Source organism: Mustela erminea, chromosome 4 (assembly GCF_009829155.1).
Source record: "Mustela erminea isolate mMusErm1 chromosome 4, mMusErm1.Pri, whole genome shotgun sequence".
Lineage (NCBI taxonomy): Eukaryota > Metazoa > Chordata > Mammalia > Carnivora > Mustelidae > Mustela > Mustela erminea.
In genome coordinates this window covers 42,787,395-42,806,973 of record NC_045617.1, presented here as the reverse complement: position 1 = coordinate 42,806,973, position 19,579 = coordinate 42,787,395, and the positions used below count along the sequence as shown (strand labels likewise).

The following is a 19,579-nucleotide window of genomic DNA, read 5'->3' as shown; positions in this document are numbered from 1 at the left end:
TAAGCGACTGGAAGCACACGTGGTCACACAAGCAGCAGTGGGTACCAGAAGTGTGACCAAAGTGATGGTAGGGCCTAACAGTCAATAAAAGGGAAAATTTCCCTGAAATAAGGGACCAAATTTAAATTGTGGCATACTGCTTGCAATGACACACAACAGTAAAATAAAAGAACTAGATCTCCATGCACAATTATGGATATACATATATATTTTTTAATTGAGCCTAGGAAACAAAAAACCCAAGTTGTAAAAGGATGATTACAGTTTGACTACCACTCACATAAATTTTATTAACTTGTAGAAGAATACTATCTGGGGATACATTCATAGGTAGTGACATGCACAGATACAATGAACACAAAACCTCACATGGGAGGAAAGAATTTGCAGCCAGGGATCGGTACCCAGAAGATTTTAATGGTAACAGTTTTTAAAGCTGGGTGATGGGTACATAATAACTATAATTTTCTCCATGATTAAATATTTTGTTAAAAAAAGAAAATCTGGGGTACCTGGGTGGCTCGGTCAAATGACTGCCTTTGGCTCAGGTCATGATCCTCGAGTCCCAGGATCAAGTCCCAAGTCAGGCTCCCTGCTCAGTGGGGAATCTGCTCCTTCCGATAACCCACTCCTCTCATGCTCTCTCTCACTCTCTCTCAAATAAATAAATAAGATCTTTACAAAACAAAACAAAACAAAACAAAACAAAACAAAACCTACAGATCAAAATAACTACTATGTCCGGAAAATAAAATTTGGAAAACTCAACACAGATACATCCTACTTAAGTTATGAAATTTCAAAAAATAAAGCACCCAACTAAGAAAACTCCGGGGATGAAACAAATGCAGTTTACTTTGTAGCCATATTACCTAACCACAAAGATCATGATCTGGTTAAAATGAATAATTTAGCAATGATATTATATAGAACTAGATCCTTCACAGGAAAAGTTGTAAAGCGGTATGTTTAGTTTCACTTGCTCACCTGTGTTTTAATCTGAATTGCCAACATATGAAAACTGATAAACTTTAAAATAACATTGTCTGTATGCATCTGCATCTGCTGTATCTGTCTTTGGAAAATTCAGATTCAGAACTAGATAATCTGGTGTTACTGACTTATTTCTAAAATGAAGATTTCTGATATTACTTCTAAACATGTGATTTTTTTTTTTTTAAAGACTTATTTTAGAGAGGGAGCACCGGGACCCATGTGGGGGGAGGGACAGAGGGAGAGAACTCAAGCAGACTCCCTCCTGAGCTGGGTGGGGCACCTGAGGCTGATCCTAGGACCCCTGAGATCCTGAATTGAGCTAAGAGGCCAACACTAAATCTAGTCAACTGAGCCACCCCAGTGCCCCATAAACATGCTAATTTTCTAATGATTTAAACCACCTTTTGATACTTCTAGGGTTATTTTATCTAAGAAGTCAAAATTTCTTTAAAACAAAAACAACAAAACAAAACACAAGTTAGGAGTGCATGGATGGCTCAGTTAAGTGTCTGCCTTCAGTTCGGGTTGTGGTCCCAGGGTCGTGGGATTAAGCCCTCAGACTGGCTCTTTCTGCTTGGCAGGGAGCTTGGCAGGAAGTCTGCTTCTCCCTCTGCCTGCTTCTCTGACTACTTGTGATCTTTCTCTCTCAAATAAATAAAATCTTAAAAAAAAAAAAAAGAGAGAGAGAGAGAGAAAGAACCAAGTTAAAAAAAAAAAGTACTATGAGCTCTTCTGAAAAATATGCTTATGAAGAAATCCAGCCAATTAAGCCATACCTTAGGAACAGCATCTTACCCAATTCAATATAAAATGCATAGGAGGGGCACCTGGATGGCACAGTCAGTTAAGTGTCTTGATTCCTTGAGTTTCCTTACTTCCCCAGCTGCTGAGTATAATCAGCTCAGGTCATGATCTTAGAGTCTTGGGCTCTGCACTCAGTGGGGTGTCTGCTTGAGATTGTTTTTCCCCTCCCTCTGTCATCTCCACATCCTCCCCCTCTGTCTCTCTCTAAAATAAATCAATCTTAGAAATATAAAATGCATAGGGAATAAGATACGGTTAACAGACAGTAAGTGTTACACACTTTGAGAAAGGTACCCAAATTAAGAAATGCAAAGGAAAGTTATACCAACTACAAAAACATCCTCACGTCTAATGGCAAGTGTTGATATCATCTAAATTCGAAGTATCAAAATTTTTAAAGATTTTATTTGAGAGAGTGAGAATGCATGTGTGCACGTCTGGCAGTGGTATAGGGGGAGAGGGTGAAGCAGACTCCCTGATGAGCAAGGAGCCCAACATGAGGCCCAACCCAATAATGAGGAAGAAGAAGGCTAGCTGAAGACAAAGCATAAGGAGACACCCTGCAACTTCCCCCCACCACCCACCCCGCACTCCCAGGTGACATGAGTGTAACATTCTGCCAGGAATCTCCCACCTATCTTAAGGTTCTACCTTGCTAGAGGGGGAAAACAACCTCAACTTGACGGTGGCAAGACCTCTGGTATCTCCTATGTGGGTCCTCTTTAGCACGTGAAAGTTGTCTTGTAAACCTCTCTTTTTCCTTACTTCCCCAGCTGCTGAGTATAATCAGCCACTCCTCAAAACCCCGGTACTGCAGCTCTTTCTGCCCACGGGTCCTGTCCCTATGCTTTAATAAAACCACCATTTTGCACCAAAGACATTTCAAGAATTCTTTCTTGGTTGTAGACTCCAGATCTCCACCCACTGAACCTCACGGGTATTGCAAAAACCACATCACCAGGACCTCGAAATCATGACCTAAGCCCAGCTGCCCTTGAAATAATCAAAAATTTTAAAAAAGACTTCCAATTGTAATGTTTTTCAGGGCAGGTAGGTGGCTCAGTTGATTAAGCATCTGCCTTCAGTTCAGATCATGATCCCAGAGTCCTGGGATTGAGGCCTGCATCAGGCTCCCTGCTCAGTGGGGAGTCTGCTTCTCTCCTCCTGCCATTCCTCATGCTTGCGTGCTTGCTCTCAGGCATATCTGTGCACTTGCTCTCTTTCTTTTGCTCTCTCAAATAAATTTTAAACCAAAACAAACTGTAATGTTTTTCAAAATCTCATTTCATAAAGTAGAGGACTCATTTCAGATTTAGCAATAACTATGAATTACATTTTAATTTATTTTTCTTTAAACTCAAGCAAAACAATATTTTTAATTTAAAATAGCATTTTGGTCATGGGTACATAGGGAATCAATACTATTATACATTTTGTAGTTGGACATTTTTATTTTGAAAGATTTTATTTATCTGAGAGAGAACACAAGCAGAAGGGAGGGGCACAGGGAGAGAGAGAAGCAGACCCCCTATTGAGCAGGAAGCCCAATGAGGGGCTTGATGCCAGGACCCTGAGATCATGACTTGGGCGGAAGGCAGACACTTACCAACTGAGCCACCCAGGCACCCCAGCAGTTGGACATTCTCTATCAGAAAACTTAAAAAAAAAAAAAAAAAAAAGGCACCTCAAAATAAAAACTCATTAAATATGCCTAATTTTTGTAAGAAAGCCTATCCATCCAGTATTCCTTTTATTGTGCCTGTATGTCCGAAAAGAAATATTATATAAAATAAAGGTCAACCAATGTTAGTAATGATTATTTATGGGGGAGGGTTTTTTCTTTTCTTTTCTTTTTAATTCTTTTACCTTTCTGGTTTAATTCTTTACAATGGCCCCACAGTTATTTTTGCAAAAATGAAAAATATTTTTTCTTTATCAAAACACAACTTTATAAAAGTACTGTTAAAAAGATTCCTATTGGAGGGGCGCCTGGGTGGCTCAGTGGGTTGAAGCTTCTGCCTTCGGCTCAGGTCATGATCCCAGAGTCCTGGGATCGAGCCCATCGGGCTCTCTGCTCGGCGGAGAGCCTGCTTCCTCCTCTCTCTCTGCCTGCCTCTCTGCCTACTTGTGATCTCTGTCTGTCAAAAAAAAAAAAAAAAAAAAAAAATCTTTAAAAAATTAAAAAAAAAAAAAAAGATTCCTATTGGAAATTAAGTTGTATGATTCAGATATGTAGCTTTCTGGTTACCTAACTTCAGGTGGGGTTAAAAAGTTCACCTGGATAATGGATAATAATTAGGTCCCCTTCATAAAGCCTCTGGGATTGTAGTAGGGTGGAAAAGGGGTTCAAAATACCCTGATTTCAGAATTCTGAGGATGTAATGTAACAATGACTATCATTTATTGAATAATACAGTTTACCAAACACAATCCTAAACTCTATATACAATTCTTTTTTTACTATATACAATTCTAAACACTATACATTAATTCATTGAATTCTAATGACAAGACTAAAAGGTAACTAATTTTCCAGATTTTACAGAGAAGGCACAGAGAACTTACATACCTATGAAAGGAAAGGCTGGATTTAAACCCATTATGTCTTCCATAGTCAAGTTCTTAATCATGATACTTGTGGTTCCCACATTTTGCTGCGCGTTGTAATGACCCAAGGATTTTTAGAGCTCACTGATGCCTGACTTCCACGTGCAAATATTCTGGTGTGACTGGGTAATGGGATATTAAAAAGTTGGTTAATTGCAGTGTGCAGTAACGTGTGGCAACCATATGTGCTGCGACACTGTACCTTTCTGTCTCCTGGTCATCCTTGGTTATTGGTTATCAAGCCTAGAGGAAGATCAGAGCCACCTGATGATTTTTTGAACTTCAAGGCCCCTATGTCACCCAGACCAATGGGCCTGGGTATTTTTTAATGCTTCTCAGGTGATTCCGGTCTATAAAGTAGGCTTGGGAACGAATATCTTTCAAATAGGTGAGGCACAAAAAAAAAAAGAAAGAAAAAAAAATTAACAACTACTGTCAAGTGGTGGAATGTCAGAAAGCACGTTTTGTTTTCTTTTTTTAAAATATTTTGTTTATTTATTTGAGAGAGAGACAGTGAGAGAGAGTATGAGCGAGGAGAAGGTCAGAGAGAGAAGCAGACTCCCCGTGGAGCTGGGAGCCCGAGGAGGGATTCGATCCGAGGACTCCAGAATCATGACCTGAGCAGAAGGCAGTCGCTTAACCACCTGAGCCACCCAGGGGCGCAGAGAGCCTGGTTTTTAATTCACCCAGATTCTCATAGGTCGCGAATTATTTTGGAAATAGTAAGACTGTCTTTAACTGTCTCTGAGCTCGGATTTAGTGCTTTCTCTGATGCGAATGTGGCCTACAAGTTTCCTTAACTAAAGGATTTCTTCTTTCCCCTTCAAAAAAAAGTTGTTTCTCCTGGCATTGGGCTTCACCTAGGACTACCACAAATAAAACATGGGCCTATTGATAACTATCTACTTGAGACAGTAAAAAAAAGTTTTACAGATGAAAGAATAAAGAAAAGAAAAATATTTTACAGAATATGCTAAAAATTACTCAATGAAGATAAGACACACTAAAACTCAAAATTTTAACAGAGAAATAAAATCCACAAAATATTAAGAATTTTCCTTGACAAACAAACTAACACAATGAATAAGGAAGAAATCTGAGGTTTGAAAGAGAACATGTAAGAGAGTATAAAAAATGAAAATTCACATAAGCCAGGTCTGGTTTGGGAACCTAAGATCAGAGATTCTAATGTGTAATATAATAATGACTAATATGTATTCAGTGCTTACAATGTACCAGATACAATTATAAATCTTAGATCTGGCAACGTAACATCAGAGTTCCTAACAGACTCCGACTTCCAGGGTACCGAATATGAAAAAGCACACTAATTAACCAGGATGTGGGAGGTTCTCAACCATTCCTTTTCCATTAGGCACACACAATTTCTACCCCAAGTATCCAAGTACTGAACACAACGCCAAAAAAATATCCTCTCATCCTGGTTCTAGACAGGTTCTAAATTCAATTAGGAGTTAAACTTGCTAGGTTCAAGATCAAAATCTCTGGTAATTTAACAAAAAATCCGATTTTGTAGGCACCAGTGGATTAAGTGCCTTTGGCTCAGGTCATATCCCAGGGTGCTGGGATCAAGTCCCACAGCGGGCTCCCTGCTCAGCAGGGAGTGTGCTGCTCCCTTTCCTTCTGCTGTTCCCCCTGCTTGTGCTCTCTTGCTCTCTCCATCAAATAAATAAACAAAATCTTTAAATAAATCTAATTTTGCTAATGAAAAAGAGATCCTTATGCCTTAGCAATCAGACATATAGGTAGCAAAACTGGCATTTCATATGAAAACTAGCTCTGCATTTTTAAAAAGATTTTACTTATTTATTTGTGAGAAAGAGAATATGAGCCGGAGGAGGAAGAGAGGGAAAGGAAGAGGCAGACTCCCCACAGAGCAGGGACCACCCCCCCCAACATATGGTGCAATCCCAGGACCCTGAGATCATGACCTGATCCAAAGGCAGATGTTTAATCAACGAGCCACCCAGGCACCCCTAGCTCTGCATTTTTACCGATATAGCAGTCTATAGGCCACAAGTCTTAACATTCTTCAAATGTTATCATTCACTCTCTCAGATCTTAAATTACTTAAACTGTCTATTATCCCTGATTATTCCTTACTTCTGATTCTGATATAATCAGGTCTGGTGTGCAAATATGCCACCAAGAGCCAACGCACAAACACTCCCACACTTGTACAGACTCTCTTCAGATACAGATCTGGTTTAACTCGGACTCAAACTGGCAGCAAACCAGGTAACAACCGAACCTTTAGAGTTCAGAAGAGAACTTTCCAAAAGACTTGGAAGACAAGTTATTACCAAGTATCTATAATGAAAGAAATTTAGCACAGCTCTTGAAGAACTTACAGTTTTAAGCAGAACTGAATGCTGGTGGGCCTGTGAGAACAGGTTAGAAGCGAAGTATACATTTAGACCATTCAGTCAGTCCTGTTGTTCACCTGAATGCGGATGAGTATCTTCCCCACACAACTATTTCAGCTTTTACGAGATGACAACTGGTCATCAAATTTAATTGCTCCTTGAGGCCACACCTGAAATCTAACAGAACTCATCAACAGTCAAGGAATCCTGTCTTCTATTCAGTAAGACAGTTAGCAGTATACCTCTTCTAGCACATTATGTAAATATAAACTAATGAGAAGAGCTTACGGCCACTTAAGATACAACAACCAAACGCAGCTTGTGATCCTATACTGGACAAAAATACTGAAAAAAATCAGCAAAACTGGAATGGAGTATACACTAAATGAAAGCATTATATGGTATTATGTGAATCTAATAACTATGCCATGCTGGGTAAGATAAGCCTTGTTCTTAGAAGTAAACAATGAGGTACTGACAGGTTAAGGAGCGTGCTTTATGAAACCCACTCTCAAGGGATACAGGAAATATATATAGACAGAATGATGAAGCAAATGTGGTAAAATGTTAATTGGTGGCTCTGGGTAAGAAAGTATATGGAGTTCTTTGCACTATTATCACAACTTTTCTGTAATTTTGACATTCAAAATTAAAAGTAAATAAATAAATAAATAAAACGAACTCCCTGGATTTATTTATTTTTTTAAGTAGGCTCCACACAACTAGTGTGGAACCCAACACAGGGCTTGAACTCAAAACCCTGAATCAAGACCTCAGCTGAAATCAAGTCCAATGCTCAACTGAATGAGCCACACTTCCACCCTTCAGCTGGATGTTTTAAACTTAACATCAAACTCTAAATGAAAGGAAACTAAGAAAGGGAAACAATCTACATTCCATTATTATGTTTCTGAGCCAAATACAGTGGGGAACATTTTACAAAGGTTTTTCTACATAATAAAGAGAATTCGAGCTTTGAGTCAAAAAGCGGGGTTAGGGGTGCCTGGGTGGCTCAGTGGGTTAAGCCGCTGCCTTCGGCTCAGGTCATGATCTCAGGGTCTTGGGATCGAGTCCCGCATTGGGCTCTCTGCTCAGCAGGGAGCCTGCTTCCCTCTCTCTCTCTCTCTGCCTGCCTCTCTGTCTACTTGTGATCTCTGTCTGTCAAATAAACAAAAATTAAAAAAAAAAAAAAAAGCGGGGTTAGTAGTTCAACTCGACAATTTTGTTGCTCGGTAAGTTATTCTTTCACCTTCCTGAGTGTCAGTGTCCTCCTCTAAGAAACGGAGACAATGCTACAGATAGGATGACTAAAAAGATTAAACATGATAGTATCAAATACTGTACACTTTGTGTGCACACCATTGTCCTAAGTGACAGGAGACAAATTTCTATGGGATTCCTAGTTTCTGCATGTCCTGTAAGCAGACATAAAATCTTTTCAAGGATGCTCATATAGCAAACAGATTTGTAAGACAGAAATAGTGTCCCAGTCTAGAGCAAAGGGAAACATGCTTACTACCCATCCTCAAAGCCTCAAGGGTCCCTCTTCTATGTGACAGAGCACCTGGCCTGTGCACATATCATCTATCTGACCTTCTTCACATCACCCTGTGCTTAGAAGAGTGGCCTGGGGAACCGATATAAGTAAATGCTGACACTCTGTCTACTACTATTGCTGTGAATAATCCTTTTCTTCCACCCAGGGAACTCATGTTTTCTGCCACCACCCATGGAACTGTGATTGACTAGTAAGGTAAAGTCACAAACCCCTCACAGTTTTTGAGTCTATGAACTTTCTGTTAACATGTCATTAGATCTTATCAATAGCCCCATGAAGTTCACCAAAACTGCATGGTACAAGTGAGATATTCCACAAACAATAGTTATTATTGTTTTCTTCATCATTATCATTAATCCTTGCAACAATCCTGTAAACTTGGAATCAATACCACCATTTTATAGCTGACAGGTTAATTAACCTGCCAAGAGTGAGTCAGTCACACAAATGGATTTTAATCCTTTCCACTTTTTTTTATCTCACAGCTTTAAAATTATGAACTCATTTGGTGAAGCTGCAAACTTTATATTACATTACAATAGATGACTTATTCTTTAACTATGTATAAACAGCCTTTTGTTTCAGGCACTCTGCTGGTGCTAGAGAAACAGTGAATAAAACATGCTGTCTTCATGAAGCCTGTAGAGAAAACACACCAAAACAAGGAAAACAAAACAAAATAACTAATTACCTAATAATAATTAGCAAGTGAAATAATTATTAACTCTTATAGATGCTATGATGGAAGCAAACAAGGGTCTGAGATAGAGAGCAACTGGAGGACACACCTTTCAAACTACAGGTTGTCAGTTGGGAATAAATTTAGTGAGTCCCAACCAGGATTTTCTAAAAAATGTGGTACAGAAAAGAATGCACATACATTATAAGTACTGTTTTGTGAAATTTCCATCCAGCACGAAGAGTCATTATATAAAATCATTTCCTTTAAGGCACAGGGAATCATCTATGCAATGGGAATGGAAAGACCTTGCTTTGTTAGAAAAGCAAAATTACAGTGGGGCTAGGATCTTGCAGAAAGGAATAGGGTGGTATGAATGGATGTTGGAAAGAAAGATGTTAAGGTTCTGGTATAGTTTGTGCAATGCAGTTTTAAATAGGTAAGTGACATGATTTTACACTTGAGAAGTCACTTTTTTTGCTATAAGGAGGATGTATTTAAAGGAGGGCAAGGATGGAAACAGACCCATCAGAATGCTGTTGTAAGCAAATGACATAGGTGATAGTAGCTGGGTTTGGGGTGAGGAAAGGAAAGGGCAACAGGGATGGAAAAGAATGGAAAGATTCAAGATATTAGTTTGAAGATACAGAGTCCAAAGGACTTACTGAGGTGAGGCCCAAGAGGCATACTCTAAATTTCAGTCCTATCCGAATACTGTGGTTCCGTGAACAAACACCACACTCTCTCATGGGTCTGTTGCCCACACATATGATGTTCTTGGGATACCCTACCACACCCTAAGCTCTCACCCTACTAACCTGGTACACATTCCTATCCATCCTTCCTTCAGGACTGAGGCTCCTCCATATTACCTTTTCCACAAAGCATTCCCGACATTTGGAAGCTGTCTTTTCCATATTCCCTTAGCACTTCACACATTTCTAATACACTGGTTACAGACTGTATTGCAATTAACTGTTTATACATGTGTTTCCACAAGTTAGTCCAGAGCCAGGCCAGGCCAGAAGCCATATTCTACTCATTTTTTTTTAAATCTTTTTTCTTATTTACTTATTTATTTATTTGACAGAGAGAGATCACAAGTAGGCAAAGGCAGGCAGAGAGATAGAGAGGAGGAAGCAGGCTCCCTGCTGAGCAGAGAGCCCGATGTGGGACTCGATCCCAGGACCCTGAGATCATGACCCGAGCCGAAGGCAGCGGCTTAACCCACTGAGCCACCCGCATATTCTACTCATTTTAAACCTTGGGACTGATGATAGTGCTTAGAAAAATGTAGATTCATGCGGCGCCTTCAAGAAAAAGCACCAGCAGTTTGTACCCTAAGATTCTTTGCACTCCCTTGCCTTCTGTGAAGATCAGTATGTAATCAAGCCATCTCCTCCACTCCCTTGCCCTCTCACCCTGGGCCACCGAAAGACCAGCCTTAAACTGTACTTCAGATTCTCAAGAAAAATCTGACCTTGACTTCCCAGAAACGACCACACTCTGCTGAAGTATTCTTTCTTACCGCAGTAAACCATAAACTCAGCTTTGTCCTATCAGAAGGTCCTGGGTGGTATCTGAGAAGCCGGCATTGGATGGGGCAATACGACTATAAGCACAAAGACACGGCAGAGGAATTTTCCCACGGAAGTCCAGAAATACTGTAAAAATAAGCTGAGGGAAATTATATACCAGGCAGAATACGTCCACTAATATGTCCATTAATAAAAAAGGAAATGGGTTTGTCAATTGAAAGTTTCTTTGCAATTTCAAAAACTGTTTTTGCTGAAATCTAATGGTGACGTGTTTTATTCCTTTTATTACAGAGCTGTTCACAGAGAGGACTCTGAATCAAGAAAAACAGCCTCTCACGTTGCCTTTGGAGTTACCAAAAATAACGCTAGGACAGACGACCAAAATGACTGCAAGACAAACGACCAGTTTTTAAATTAGATCCTTTCGAATGAAAATTCAGATCCATTAGCAATTTCACCAATTGTAAGGGACACTGATTTCTAAAGGATTCTAACCATGGTCCAATGACTTTCCACTAGGGTCAAGCTTATAAATCTCTGGGGTAGAAAGGACTGAGGGAAGCAACATCTGCTTTTTAGGATTTACTCTTCTTGAAAAACAGATTTGGGCTGCATGGCTGACCCTCCACCAGGTCTGCCTCCACAGCTGGAGCAGCTCCAGAGAGGAGGGAGAAGGCGACCGAAACAGGGTTTTCGTGGAATCCCCTTCTCGCTGACTGAGGGCTGACCCGGGGTGGGGGTTCCGCTCCTACTGCCAGTTCCCGGTCCGTACCTGACAGGCGATGGACCTGCGGAAGCCACAAGCCATGTCCGCCTCCACGAAACGCGCACCAACCTCCTGGCCCAATCCTCGCCCCGCCCTCCTCTGTACGCCCCGCCTATGCACGCCGGAAGCCCACTCGGGAGGATTCTGCCAACCAATCAGGAAGCCGCGTGGCCCGCCACTAACCTCTGCCCTGCTGCCGCGAGGGAGCGCGGGAAATCCCGAGTGCAGCTGCAAATCCCGCGGGCCGGTGGGACCATGGCCACCTCCTCGGTGTCCAAGGTACGTGGGGAGGAGGTACGCCCACTAGACTCTGCCCTCGCCTCTTTCTCTTTTGGAAAAGGGATGTAGCAGAGGTTACGTAGGCCTCAGTGAACAGGCTCGAGGGGTAGGGAGTGGCGGGCTGAGCCGAAGCGTCCTTACTCTAGGTGCAGTTGAGGTCAGTTTTGCTCCGGGAGCGAAGACACCGACCAGCCTTAGTTGTTTTGGCCTGGAGGACTTTTAAGTTCTGGTTTGTGAAGGTCGAATCCCCCGAGGATGTGGCCCCCCCCCGTCCCTTCCTTTTTCTTTCTTATAAATGTGCGGCAAGCATTCCGTTAGGTACGAGATAGAGTGGTAAACAAAATAGACTGTGCTCAAAAAAGACATTAAACACCAATGAGGTGATGATAACAAATTGTGGTTGTTAGCAAGAATGCCTGGGGTCTGGGAAAGTTTGGAGAAAAGGATATTTTAGCTGAGACCTGAAAAAAGTAGCAGTTAGGCAAAGGATTGGGGGTAGGGAGTCTGTTCTAGCGTGGGGAATGACATGTTCTTTGGCCCAGAGGATAGAAATAAGATGACCTATCAAAGAAGTTGAAATATCAGTATAATCAGAGAGGAAACCTTGTGAAAAATGAGAATGAAAAAGTTGTGTGTGGGGTGGGGGGAGGAGACCACATAGACCTCATATGGGCTGCCTTACGTTGTCAGGGCTTTCAGGAAGACATGATAGTCTGGTTGGTAAGAAGATAAATTGTCTAATATAAGTAGCCAGTAGCCACATGTGGCTATTTCAGTTTTAATTAAAATTAAATAAGAAATTCATATTCCCAGTTTTACTAGCCACATTTCAAGTGCTCAGTAACCACATGTGGTGGTGACTACCATATTAGTGCAGAGACATGATATTTCTCCTTCATTACCAAAAGTTTAGTTGTACAGCACTGCTACAGACCCAAGCAAGACTGTTAGTAATATTGTGAGTGCAGCCAGGAGCTGCTGAAGTTAAGCTGTGATAAAGTTGAGAATGTAGATGAAAAAACTACAAACTCATTTCTCCCTACGTTTAAACAGTAGATTAGAAGGCTCTGCCATGGATCTGATCTTTAATTTTGATTAAAATTAAACTAGAATTATGGGAAGGTGTGCCTTCTGAGACTAGTATCAAAGGGGAATTTAAAGCTATAGAGCTTAAGTCTATAGAATACTGATTATGATGCTAGGTGCAAATGCCAGAAGAGGTTTAACTGTGCTTGTGTAGCCTGGTTACAGGGGTGAAAGAGCACTTGACTCCAGGGTCCCAAACAGACCACCTTCAGCCCCTTGCTACCGACAAAATCCTAAATCGGAGAAATGAGTGGTAGGGAAACTAGAAACGAATGGGGTGGAGGACCACCCCGCCCTAGACGTGCTGGGGTGGGGCGGGGGTGCTTTATGATAATCACCTGTGACCAACAAATAATAACCAACCCCTAAAAAGAAATGAGCCATTGATGGTGTTACCAATAGGAATTTTAAAAAGATTTACGTTCCCTGGTTAGCTTTCTATGAAAGACCAACCCTAAAGACCCTTGTTGGCAACCCTTTTGGTACCCCTCTCACTCTTGAGAGATTTTTGTGTCTTTACTTAATAAAGTTCTATCGCTTTACTCACCAAAAAAAAAAAAAAAAAGAAAGAAAGAAAGCGGAATTTGTTTCAGTGAGGCCAGCACTGAGAATTCTGACAGCAACCTAGAGTCTCAAAGATGGTCTGCAAAGTGCTGATAATATTTCCAGGTTTATGTGAGAAAAGTGTAGGACAAAGGAGGGCAGTAGAGGTCAGGTTGATCTTTGTCTTGGAGTCAGTCGTGGGCGGGGTCTTACTGTCTCAGGACAGACCTTATTGATTGAGTGGTTAGTTTCCATTACCATCAGGAGAAGCTGTGCCCACTGGAACTTTTGCCTGAGTTAAGAGATCGGCTGGATGGGGTGCCTGGGTGGCTCAGGTGGTTAGCCACCTACCTGCCTTTGGCTCAAGTCATGGTCTCCAGGTCCTGGAATTGAGCCCTATGTCAGGCTCCCTGACAGGGTCTGCTTCTCTCTCTCCCACCACCCCCTGGTGTTCTCTCTCACAATTTAATAAAAAAAATCGTAAAAAAAAAAAAAAAAAAAAAAAAGATAAGCTATAAAGAAGAACTTAATTATTGGAAAGTTTTAGGTCAAAATGGAGGTAGTTGCAGTTCTCTTACACTAGTATTTTTTATTAGGAATGGTACTGTTTCTGTTTTGTGCTGATGTAAAGTTCCATAGGTTTTGATGAGTGGTCTGCTCTCTAATCCTTTTCATTGCATAAGGCTCATATTTTTGTATATATTGCAAGAATTGTGAGATATTGTTCAGGAAAGCATTTATGACATTATAATAGAAATGCTTGTATTGAGATGATTATGAAGGGGAACTTGTATCAGTAAGTTTCTTTAAGGACTATTTCAGGAGCTCATAGAACTGCTAGCTTTTTTTTTTTTTTTTTTTTTTAAACCTATCTAAACTTCCTTTTCCTTGTCATATTTTCTACCTGTTAGCTCTCCTCCTAGACTGCTTCTCTCTCAAATACCATCATTTTGATCAGCAGTTAAAAGTGGTTAACCATATTACTACCTGCCATACCTTAGGATCTATTCTGGGCCCTTGTATATCTTACTCATTCTTAGCTCCTTTTCCTTTACTGAATTGCAGGTGGATATAGAAAGGAGTCAATGACAAGCTTGTTGTGGTACTACAAGATTTTTCTAAATGTGAATGGGTATTTCAATAGTTCACTCGTTGCAAATACAAGAGTATAAGGCACAGAACTTATTTTGGATCCTGTTATCCAAATGGCCACTTTATATTTGCCTAGATTTCTTTAACACTATCCTGAGATGACTTTTTCTAGGTATATTTTTTTCATTCTTTCTTTCATTTTCCATAAAAATGGTAGTCTTTAAGAAGCCGTACGTGGTGCATGGCTTTAGGATTGGTAGAATAAACGTAGGACCAGTAGCTTGGGGGCTGTGTATCACTAGCCAAATAATAACATGAAGCTAAATGTAGCTAGGAGATTACCAGGAAAATTACTTGGCAAGCATTCATTCCATATACTGATTGCCTAATGTATATGCTAATGCCTGTCCTAGACAGTGAGGAAATAATTATGAATTATATGCAGCCTGTACTCTGAAGGTACTCACAAACTACTTGGTGAGACAGACCCTTAAATAACTGTGATACACAGTGAAATTGATTTAAAACAAAGCAAAATAAAGGCCTTTTAGTGTTGTGAGATCTTAGGGAAAGGAATAATTCTAACTAGAGAACTGAGGAAGGTTTCCCAGCACAGATAAATAAGACTTTTATCAGATAAAGAAAGGTATATAAGGTGAAACAATAGCCAAATTATCTATGTCCTGACCATGTTATGGATACTTGAAGTTTAATTAAATAATAAATACTTCTTTTGAAATGAGAGAGTGTTATTCATTTTAATAGTACTTATGTTCTTTCTTCTCTGAGTTTTATAAAAATGAAACCTTTCTGGGTTTAAATTTCATCAGCTTATATTTTCTTTTTCTCTTAGATTAGCTCCCTAAGAGTAAAATCAAAGATGAACATCCAGTGGGAAGGAGGAGAAAGAAATGGATAGTCCCTTTATTTAGAATTTTCTTGCTAGGGGCAACTGGGTGACTCAGTGGGTTAAGCCTCTAATTCTTGATTTCAGCTCAGGTCATAATCTCACGGTCCTGGGATTGAGCCCCTCTTTCCAGTCTCCACTCAGCAGGGAGTTGCTTGGGATTCTCTCTGGCTCCCTCTGCTCCTCCGCACTGCTCCTGCCCTCATACGCTCTCCATAAAAAATAAATAAATAAATCTTTTTAAAAAAAGAATTTTCCTCCTGTAATTCAGATAGAAGAGAATTTCTCAGCACTTTAAAGAAATGTCTTTTTTAAAAAATCTGCTTATCCATAAAATACTTGGTTAATTGGATTTATCTGTTCCTTGGATACTTTGACTTTATGCTTTTTTCTTCCTTTCTTTTATTTTTTTAAGGGCTGCTTTGTGTTTAAGCCAAACTTCAAGAAGAGAAAGATCTCTGTGCCAGTAGGTAAGATGTCTTAATATCGAATTGGCTAATTTTCCTGCCCTAAGTCTTAAATTTACCTAACCCTAGTTAAATTAGTAATTCTCTTGTCTAAATTTGACTGACTTACCTTCTTGATGTGACAGTTGTGTTCCAAGGTGTAGTGAAAGGGATAAGGTACATCCCAGACTTTCAGTCTAAAAGGGAATCCAAATATACCTTCAAAAGGCAAATTAGAAAATAAATTTTCTTCAAAGGATATGTCTCTGTTTTTCAAAAGAGTTTGATTGTCTTAGGGGTGCCTGGATGGTCAGATGGCAAAGTGTGTGACCCTTGATCTCCAGGTTGTAAGTTCAAGCCCCACATTCCACATTTGGCATAGAGCTTACTTAAAAGCATATATCAATAAAATAAAATAATAAGGTTAACTCAGAAGGAAATTTAAAAAACAGAGAGAGACTGTCTTAAAAATGTCAGTGATTTCCTGGGGTGTTGGTAGGGGAAGTTGACTACAGAAGGACAAGAGAAACTTTTTTCGACTTATGGAAATGTTTTCTAGATCAAGGGAGCAGTTATGCAAGTTAGGACACATTGAACTGTTAAAACAGTCATATTTTATCATTTGTAAATTATTTCTTAATGAAATTAAACATAAAAAAAATACTGTTTTTTTCACTTTCTTCATTCATTTCCAGGTAATCTGTTTGGTGGTCATGTTAGAAAGAATTGACTTTTTCAAACAAATCATGACATTACTGCCAGAAAATGTGTATAGTACTGGTTTTCAATTATAGGTGCAGATTAGAATCACTTGGGGAACTTATAAGAAAAAATTGTGTTTGGGGTTTTTTGGATATAATTGGATTTTCATATATAGTTGTAAGAAAGTGTAGAGTTCCTTGTACACTTTACCCAGTAATCTTCAGTGGTAATATTTTGGGTAACTGATGACAGTATCATAGCCAGGAAACTTAACATTGATATAATCTATTGACCATATTTAGATTTCAACTTGGGGAACTTTTTTTTTTTATTTTAAAGATTTTATTTATTTATTTGACCGACAGAGATCACAAGTAGGCAGAGAGAGAGAGGAAGGGAAGCAGGCTCCCTGCTGAGCGGAGGGCCCGATGCGGGGCTTGATCCCAGGACCCTGAGATCATGACCTGAGCCGAAGACAGAGGCTTTAACCCACTGAGCCACCCAGGTGCCCCTCAACTTGGGGAACTTTTTAAAGATACTAATGCCCAGACCCCATCTCAGACCACTTGAATCAGAATCTCTGGAAGCGGTACCTAAATGTTGGTAATTTTTTAAAAGCTGCTCACAGGGAAAAAAAAAATATGCAGAATGAGAATAGATCCAGGAAACTCAGCGACACTGTCAAGCATCAGTCGCATGATAGGGATCCCACAAGGAGAAGAGCGAGAAAAAGGACAGAAGATTTGTCTGAAGAAATAATAGCTGGGATTTTCGCCAGAAAGTATGCAGGCCAGACGGGAGTGGCATGATAAATTCCAAGTGCTAAAAGGAAAAAATCTACAGCCAACAGTACTCCATCTAGCAAGGCTTTCATTTAGAATAGAAGGAGGGATAAAATTTCCCAGAAAAACAAAAGTTAAAAGGAAACAAGCAATGTCCTTGTCACACATGATGCCATTGGCCTGTGGAACCCAAATTCACAGTCCTGCTGACCTCCTCCTGCCTGAGTCAGCAGCCTCGGCCTGCCATCTGCTCAATGCCAAGTTACCATGCCTTCACTTCAGATTATCAAGGGCTCAAACTGGCACTCTTCCCCCAAATTCCAGCCCCTGTGCTCAAGTTTGTGCACAAAAGTGGACAAAATTACAACAGCAGAAAGAAGCAACCTGAACAGAGACACTAATTCTGTGGAATACATAATGGATTAAAAGGAGTGTGCTAGGCTGAGTCTCCAACAAGCACATCAAAGAACAGTACATACAACCTGATTCTGGTTAGTAGAAGAAACAAACCTGGGAAAAATAAGACGATGAAATAAGAGAGGGAGACAAGCCATAAGAGACTCTTAAGCATAGGAAGCAAACTGAGGGTTGCTGAAAGGAAGGGGGGTGGAGGGATGGGGTCACTGGGTGATGGGCATAACTGGGTAATGAGCACTGGGTATTCTGTGCAGCTGATGAATCACTGAACTATACTCTGAAACTAATAATACACTATATGTTAATTAATCGAATTTAAATTAGAAAAGGAAACCTAAAAGCTCCTTTTTCTTTACACTTAATATTCAGTACTGTAAAAATTAATTCTGATGGAAAAATTATGATGTGGAATTAAGCATATGCATGCACTAGCTTTGAATTAAAAAAGAAAAACTGAACTCTACTGTTATATGACTAAGGAAATAAAGAACTTGTAGTTATGGAATAGGACTTTTCCAAATCCTCGCATGATGCAGATCTTAGGGTGTTACTCCTTCAGTTTGGGACCAGCTAGATAAGAAACCTGTGCTTAAGGAGCAGATTATAAAATGATGGTTCATATTGAGGGGACCAGAGGGTAGGGAATATGATTTATAATAAGAATCCATTTTCTCATTAACAGAATAAACCATTATCTTAAGTTCTATACTTTCTTAGCCTTAGTCTCAAAGAAACATGAAACTTTCTGTATTCCCTGCTTCCTCCCTGATAAAAAGTGACAGTGATAGACTTAGAAATAGTGAGCAAAGAATAGCTACAATTTAAAGTATTTTTAAGTGATGGACTTGTGAACATATTTCTTTTATGTTAAAGACTGCTAAACTCGAAGTAGTTCATTTTCAGAGAAAATTCAAGTTTCATTTCCCATTATCTATGAAGGATACAGAGCATGAAATGACATCTAGTATTACCAGCGATATCATTACAACTAATGAAATTGCTAGCATTTATTGAGTTTTTATTTTGTGCGAGGTTGTTCTAAGCCCTGTGTATGTGTTACTTTGTTTAATCCTCTCAGCACACTGTGAGGAATCTATTATAAGTATCTCCATTAAAATACGAGGATACTTAGAACTTTCTCACTTATAGTGCTAGTAAGTGGCCAAGCTGGGGTTTGAACCCAGTTGTCTGATTCCAGAACCTCTGGTCTAACCATTACTTGGTACTACGTCTCATAAGATGAGGTGAGTGTTTCCTTAGAACTTTTTCTGTTGAATTTCAGCTATAATTTATTAAGATTTGTTCAGAGTTTTAGTATTAGTAAGCCTTATGTATTTAATTATATAATTTGAACTTTGCTTTTAAGTACATTAGTTTTGTTTTGTTTTAATTGGGCTGACCTAAGACCAATAGATACTGTTTCAATACGAGATCTTAGAGGAACTGACCCTGATTATAAAACAGATGGTGTAGGAATAAGGATTTTAGCACTTGCCTTCACTGGCTTCAATTCTTGAAATAGATTGCCTGAAGAAGTAGGAAGATGCCCTGCATTTTGCCCACCATCTGTCTCCTGACTTGAAGACACTTGGGTATATACCTAATAGAAGACTGGTAACTCTGCCTCTTGTCTGTGTTCTATGGATGACTGTACATCCATGAAAACGACTGGGCAGGACCTGGAGAGAGAGAGAGGTCTGGAGAGACTGAGACGATGGTGGCCCTGGCCCTGTAGGAGATGTTTGCATTGAAGTCAAGCACTTAGAAGAGGGAAGGAACCTGTCAACTGAGAGCTTATATTCTGTAGATCTTCTCAATGCTGATTGGTTTTTTACCTTCCTGATCTATAAATGGCTGAGAGAAGTCATAGTAACAAGTTGAATTGTCCTGCTGCTGTTACTTCCCAGTTTCTGACAGTTTTTTGGTTAGTATTTTGGTGCCACATTATAGCAAGTAAAAAATGAATGTCTTGATTTGCTATTTTAACATT

The 19,579-nt window shown here is 39.8% G+C and overlaps 2 protein-coding genes across 4 annotated transcripts in view; one reads left to right on the top strand and one right to left on the bottom strand.

Moving 5' to 3' along the window:
* Positions 1-11,429, bottom strand: part of RARS2 (arginyl-tRNA synthetase 2, mitochondrial) — a 60,719-nt gene extending 49,290 nt beyond the window's left edge. The window contains exon 1 of the mRNA XM_032339090.1: positions 11,342-11,429. Within this exon, the coding sequence (XP_032194981.1) occupies positions 11,342-11,377 (36 nt within the window). The 5' untranslated portion in view covers positions 11,378-11,429. The remainder of the gene's footprint in view (positions 1-11,341) is intronic.
* Positions 11,430-11,514: 85 nt separating this feature from the next.
* The window catches only part of ORC3 (origin recognition complex subunit 3), a 69,708-nt gene continuing 61,643 nt past the window's right edge, over positions 11,515-19,579 (top strand). For 2 of the 3 annotated variants that reach the window (XM_032339088.1, XM_032339086.1), the window contains exons 1-2: positions 11,515-11,614; positions 15,658-15,712. In XM_032339088.1, the coding sequence (XP_032194979.1) occupies positions 11,591-11,614; positions 15,658-15,712 (79 nt within the window). In that variant the 5' untranslated portion in view covers positions 11,515-11,590. The remainder of the gene's footprint in view (positions 11,615-15,657; positions 15,713-19,579) is intronic. The other variant, XM_032339087.1, reaches the window with a different exon arrangement.